The sequence below is a fragment of the Cryptomeria japonica genome, chromosome 5 (assembly GCF_030272615.1).
Source record: "Cryptomeria japonica chromosome 5, Sugi_1.0, whole genome shotgun sequence".
Classification (NCBI taxonomy): domain Eukaryota; kingdom Viridiplantae; phylum Streptophyta; class Pinopsida; order Cupressales; family Cupressaceae; genus Cryptomeria; species Cryptomeria japonica.
In genome coordinates, this window is record NC_081409.1 from 182,899,929 (window position 1) to 182,906,896 (window position 6,968).

At 38.6% G+C, this 6,968-nt stretch overlaps 1 protein-coding gene across 1 annotated transcript; it reads right to left on the bottom strand.

Moving 5' to 3' along the window:
• Nucleotides 1-302: 302 nt before the first annotated feature.
• On the bottom strand, nt 303-2,480 carry LOC131027105 (probable receptor-like protein kinase At1g11050). The gene has a single exon (XM_059221310.1). It carries the CDS (start codon nt 2,272-2,274, stop codon nt 433-435), a length of 1,842 nt encoding a protein of 613 aa, XP_059077293.1. The 5' UTR covers nt 2,275-2,480; the 3' UTR covers nt 303-432.
• Nucleotides 2,481-6,968: the final 4,488 nt, after the last annotated feature.

The following is a 6,968-nucleotide window of genomic DNA, read 5'->3' on the forward strand; positions in this document are numbered from 1 at the left end:
ACAAAACTTTACGGGCGTCTTAATCGACTTCAGTTTTCCGTAAACAGTAATGCAAAAGAATTCTGTAAAAGGAAACTTCTGTACGGTACGGTGTGTATGAAATCCAAGTACTCTGGAATGAATCTGTAGCGTACATTGACTGGATTTACAACTAGGAAAACCCCATCTGAAATCAACTCTTGTACTGTGATTCAGTGTGCCCATTGAAAACTCTAATTAAAAAACTGTTAAACAAAAATTTAGTTCCATGAAAAGACTAAAAAAGTGCTGTACTGGACACTGTATATGCAGAACAAGCTCTCTGTAATGAAGTATAGAACTGAAATTGATATTAATAATACAAAGCCGGATATACCTATACATGTACGTACAGGGGGAAAGAATTGAACATGGAGGATTCGAACAGAAGAAGTTTGTGAATGGCACAGTAAGTCACCGTAACATAACAGTTGAGCTGAAAGAGGGGTGCGAGATTGAATCCAGGAAGGAACCATACTCATCTGTGAAAGTTGTAAGATTTGCCAGAGGCAAAGGCCTCTCTGGAATTGTGGGAATTGGGGCATCCCCTTCCAGCATCTTCAAAACTTCACTCATGCTTGGTCTGAATGCTACCATTACATGGGCACACAGTATACCCACAAGCACAAACCTCTCCATGATGTCCTGATGCCCATCTTGAGGGATTCTGGGATCTATGACCTGCACAATTTTGCCTGCCTTTACAAGCTTCCATGCCCAATCGGTGATAAGATAATCCGAGGGCTGTTCTACAGAACCATGCAGAGCCTTTCTGCCGCTCATAATCTCCAGCAAAACGACCCCAAAACTGTAAACATCACTCTTGTCTGTAAGCTGTCCGTAGAGAGCATATTCAGGGGCCAGGTAGCCATGGGTACCGGCAATTCTTGTGGTCATCTGAGATTGGCCCTGAGTAGTAATCCTTGCCAGCCCAAAATCTGCAACACAGGCATTCATGTCATCATCCAGTAGAATGTTAGTAGCCTTGATGTCTCTGTGATAAATTGCAGGCTGAACGCCATGGTGAAGATAACACAATCCTTTAGCAGTACCAATGGCGATGTTCCTCCTCTGCTCCCAATTCAGGGGTGCCCTGTTTTTGTTCCCCTGTTCAAAAATATGCTCATCCAGGCTCCCATTAACCATGTAATCATAGACAAGAAACTGCTGCTGCCCTTCAATGTCGTCACTGGAAACCCCAAAGCCTCTCAAAACAACCAGATTCCTGTGCCTAATCCTGTCAATGATCTCCACCTCGTTTATGAAATCAGAATCCCCTTCCATATTGGAGTTCTTCATTCTCTTGACAGCAACCAGACTACCATCCGAAAGGACTCCCTTATAAACAGTCCCAAATCCGCCCTGTCCGATGATATTTTTGGGACTGAAATTGTGGGTTGCATCTTTGATCTTCTGTAAGCTGAACCAGACTGCACCCATGTTGGGCTTCACAGCACTCTTCAGAAAACTTCTGTTGAGCCTCACAAAACGCCTGTGCTTAGCGTTGCCCTTCCTCTTAGCCCACAAAAGGTACCCCACGCCTATACTGGTGAGCACCAGGAATCCCACAGCAGCACCCATCAGACCATAGATCAAAACCCTGTGGTTTGAATTTCCCTCGGCTGCAAATTGCACCCGAAGAACACAGGAAGCCGTGGCTTTGTTCTTGGGCCCGAATTCATTCACCACACCTGCAGCATACAGGCACAAGAAATAGTAACATTTCAGACTCTTTGCCGCTGTGATATTACTGATTCTGTTTGTAATTTGGCTCAGAACAACTTGCCCACTATTAAAACAGGAAGTACAGGCAGAATCTGATGAAAGATCCCCTTTGCAGGTTGTATCCACTGAAGTCACGCCCACTGTCTCATTCCAATCTTCCACTGTCTCTATGCCATCACACAGACTCGGTCCTGAGACAAATTCAGATGCCTTATAAAAAGAGGTCTGGGTCAAATTTGAGGGAAATCCCATTGAAGTGAGCAGCTGCTGAAATTTGTCCACACAGGCAGTTGCAGAGGCATAATCAGGCAATTCAAAAAGGGATTTTTCTTTCAGGTACTGAGAAAGCCCCACACCAAACACAGTTCTGAGAGATGTGCGGCAATTTTCGACATTATCACCAGTCTGAACAGATCGGCAGAAGGATGTATTCCAGTTCCATTCAGTCACATAATCAAGGTCGAGTGGGCATTCGGCATTAGCCATACCCAGATACAGTAAACACAATACAATGAATACAATTTTCATCATTTTTTCCTTGCACACCAGTATTATTCAGCACCCTCAAGATCAGAATAATAATGGCGGCTTCTGTAATTACAGAATGGGTATTGCTCTGTATGTATAGCAGAACAAACAATGGCGTCTAGACCCGAAGGTCTTCAGGGTAGTTGATTTATTGATTTAGTCTCACCCTGATTATAAAGAGCCTCCACCAATTTCTCTACCAAAAAGATTCTATTCTCGTTGAAAAGAAATTAAAAATTATTGTGGTTAGATTTGATTTGTAGACTGGCCAGCCGCGCATACTGACGAAAGGCGGCTTTATTTCTTTCTAGAAAAAGAAAACGCACGTGAGGGAGATTTCCCACTGGATTAACACGTTTAGGTATAGAATGAGACAAGATGTTGGAATTACGTGTATTAGGTCATATTTTAGAAGTCTCTTTGATGCGGCGGTCCACATTGACAGGTATAAAACGGGTCCCTGAGAGAAATGTGACACGTCACTGAAAATGAGGGCAATGATAGGTGGCCAAATTCATGTACAATATTATGGTGAAGTTTGTATGTGGTGGGAACAACGAACACGGTGGAGGTGGGGGGATATTTATTTTATACTAGGGAAAAAATATCCTACGCGTGCACAACAATCTAGTTGCCTAGTATTTTTATACCAATTTCAAATTTAAATTCTAATTTCCTTCTTCTTGTTCTTACTAGGGGAGAGTAGCCAATATGTGCACAGGTCTAGAAGGTGATCCAAAACATTCAATTTGTACTTATTATTATGAAGATAGGTAGTTGAATAAGGAGTAAGTAGGAACAATTGGTTTTGGAATCTAAGAGAATGTTAGTGTGTCATAGTCATAAGATCATTTATTTTGGGTCCCAAAGCTAGGGATTTATTATCAAAAAGGCAAAAATAGCGGTTTTTAATAGATTGAGGATGGTTAAAGTCCAATGAACACAAGTGGATACTCTCTCTTGCACATTAGACTTAGCTTAAACTAGAGACAGTATTCCTAAAGGTATTCTTGTATTTTTTTCTTATGCCTTTAGGGCGAGCTAAGCGAGACTAATCTTTGGGCATGGTGACAATTGCTTAAAAGCCACCAGCCATCTGTCTGGAAGACACCACCATTGAGTAAGTTGCAACACATGGAGTTGACCTTAAGACCTCATAAACCTAGATCAAAGACTTTGGACCAACTACCCCACCCCACTGGGCTATTCCTCAAGGTATCCTTAGTAGAGTTTTGAACCAATTAAGATGTAGAATGACAACAATCGACAACTATACTCAAATGAACACTTGACCCTTATATTTGTCACTAGGTCAAGATCAATAAGTTGCATTAGACTTTTATAAAGTTGATAATACCTTGCACATGCACCTACAAGTAAAAATAGTATTTTAATGCTTTAAATGGTCCCATTTGATGTTTCATACACAATAGCAAGGTGTAGATGTATGTTAGACATGATGCATAGATGATTTAGCTCTTTATGATTGCTTGAGATTTGTTTCCTAATTTGTAATATTGCTTCATGAACAATATGCATAATCTAAAATAAAACTAATCTACCCTTACTCTAATAGGAATAGAGGCTATTTTAATGAGAGATGATTGATCCATCACCAGTGTGAATCAATGCATATCCCATTGCTCAACAATGCCATGAACATTAAAGAGGAAGGAGCCAAAACTGAAAAAGTATCCATAGAACTAGATTGCATTTACATCTAAACTATGCATTTCATGTAACATACATACTTAATAATCCATAATGGACTTGCAATAACCCATATTCAACAAAGGAAATTATATTACAAAGCATTTTTAATGCATTAAAAGTTGTCAAACTTACATTTAACTTTAATTGCAATCATGTCAACAAATTTGGTTGGTTATTGTTTTATTTTCCTCACTAGTCTAACTATTCCCTATCATTCTTATCCTATAGAGGTGGATATTATAGTAGTGACTGTTTGTATGGTGTTTAGTTTTTGTGTGCCTTGGTTTCTCTTGAAGGTTTTGGGAGCCTTTTTAAAAGCCAGTTTTCCAGTTATTTGGCATGGTTTTGATCATCTGCCACTAGTTCTTGCGAGGTTGAATGGCGCTTGGAAAGCTAGACTAGTTTTATGCTTATCTTCAGTCCCTATGGAGGTGGCTCCTTTTCCTATGGAGGTGGAAAAGTGCTTTGCTAGATGGGAGCTGACTTTTAGCTAGATTATCTTTGATGGTTTCAACTTGTGGGTTTTGGAAGCCCTTTCAAAACCCCAAATGTTGTTGGTCTTGGGAGCCATCTCAAATCCCAAATCAGGTAGTGGGAGCCTTGTAAAACCCACTCTTAAGGTTGAGGGAGCTCGGAAAAACCTTATGTTTTTTGCTCTTCTCAGGGACAAGCTGGATGTTGGTAGTTTTCAAGGGCCCAGTTTGGCTCGTTTTTGTTTCTGGTTAGGACCAGGCTTTGGTTGTGGCTTGGAGATTCTATTACAGGTTATGGGAATTTGGAATACCCTTCTTGTGTGGGTTTTAGGAGCCCTTTCAAAACCCAAAATGTTGTTGCTTGTGGGAGCCAATTCAAAACCCAATTCTGGTTGTGGGATCCTTGTAAAACCCATTAATCAGGTTATGGGTGCCTAGAAAAACCCTTGGTTTATATTGAAGGTTAAGGGAGCCTTGATAAAACCCTTGTGCTAGTGAAAGGCTTTGGCCTCGTCCCTTTTCAGCCAGGTTTTATTGATATATCTTTGTTGCTAGGTTGGTTTTAGGTTGTTGTTTATCTTTGATGTATCGTCAATAGCTATCAGTTTTGGGTTTTGGATCCTAGTAAAATTCGAAGGTTTTGGGTCCCTTCAAAATATGTTGTAAGGGGTTTCGAGTCTCCTCAAAACCTATTTATCTAGAATCAAAAATAAATTTGTCAAGAGAAAATATCTTAATTATAACTATGATACTTTTTTGAGCCACTACAAATTATCATGGATACATACCATTGCTTGAAGATGTGCATTACAAATCCTTCCTACTCTACACAAGAAACATTCCTCCATGTCTAGCTCAAAGCGGCAGTTGTTGATACCTCATAATATGTTTAGGCACAACAATTCCAAAACATAGGGTCAACGACTGACCCTTTTGATGTAGAATGAACTAGTATTTATAAATCTTTATTTGGCATCTAGATGCTCATGGAGACTTCAAGAGAAAATGAAACTCATGGATATGGCATGTGGGAGTCATCAAAATCTATGAAAACGTCAAAATGAATGACAAACATTTGCATGAGGAATTTTGGACAAGAAATCCTATGACACCATTTTATGGTAGCATGGGTGCCCTTGGTATTTATAATAAGATCTCCATTTCAAATTGTGCCCTTCAGTTTGAACAAAAATATTTTATATGGGACCTTGTCAAAGGATTTCAAATATTTTATATTTTAGAAGTGACCTTGTCAAAGGATTTCAAATGCTTAAAATATTTTATATTTTAGAAGTGACCTTGTCAAAGGATTTCAAACATCTCAAATCCAAGAATGAGTTGTAGAGTCAAATCCAAGATTAATGGAGTGATGGGCCTTCCATGGGAGTAGGTGAAAATGCATCTCAAGGTCTTCTACGTTGAAGGAGCCTCTTATGAAGTGAAAGTGAAAGTTTATGTGAGTAGGAATTTTGGACAAGAAATCCTATGACACCATTTTATGGTGGCATGGGTGCCCTTGGTATTTATAATAAGATCTCCATTTCAAATTGTGCCCTTCAGTTTGAACAAAAATATTTTATATGGGACCTTGTCAAAGGATTTCAAATATTTTATATTTTAGAAGTGACCTTGTCAAAGGATTTCAAACATCTCAAATCCAAGAAGGAGTTGTAGAGTCAAATCCAAGATTAATGGAGTGATGGGCCTTCCATGGGAGTAGTGGCTCAAAAAAGTATCATAGTTATAATTAAGATATTTTCTCTTGACAAATTTATTTTTGATTCAAGTAATAATTTCATCTGATTTTATAATTGAATACTTCACATAAACTTTCACTTTCACTTCATAAGAGGCTCCTTCAACGTAGAAGACCTTGAGATGCATTTTCACCTACTCCCATGGACGACCCATCACTCCATTAATCTTGGATTTGACTCTACAACTCGCAATTTTCCCTAATTTTCCCTTCCCATATAAAATATTAGCTCACATTAAACTTTCACTTTCACTTCACATAAACTTTCACTTTCACTTCATAAGAGGCTCCTTCAACGTAGAAGACCTTGAGATGCATTTTCACCTACTCCCTTGGATGGCCCATCACTCCATTAATCTTGGATTTGACTCTACAACAAGGTCACTCAAAATTCCAAAATTTGATTTTATAATTGAATACTTCACATAAACTTTCACTTTCACTTCATAAGAGGCTCCTTCAACGTAGAAGACCTTGAGATGCATTTGTAGTGGCTCAAAAAAGTATCATAGTTATAATTAAGATATTTTCTCTTGACAAATTTATTTTTGATTCAAGTAATAATTTCATCTGATTTTATAATTGAATACTAGTTGTTGTAGAGTCAAATCCAATATTAATTTTCACCAAAACCGTCTTGTATTGAATAATGATTTGAGCCAAGAGAAAATGCATCTCAAGGTCTTCTACATTGAAGGAGCCTCTTATGAAGTGAAAGTGAAAGTTTATGTGAAGTATTCAATTATAAAATCAAA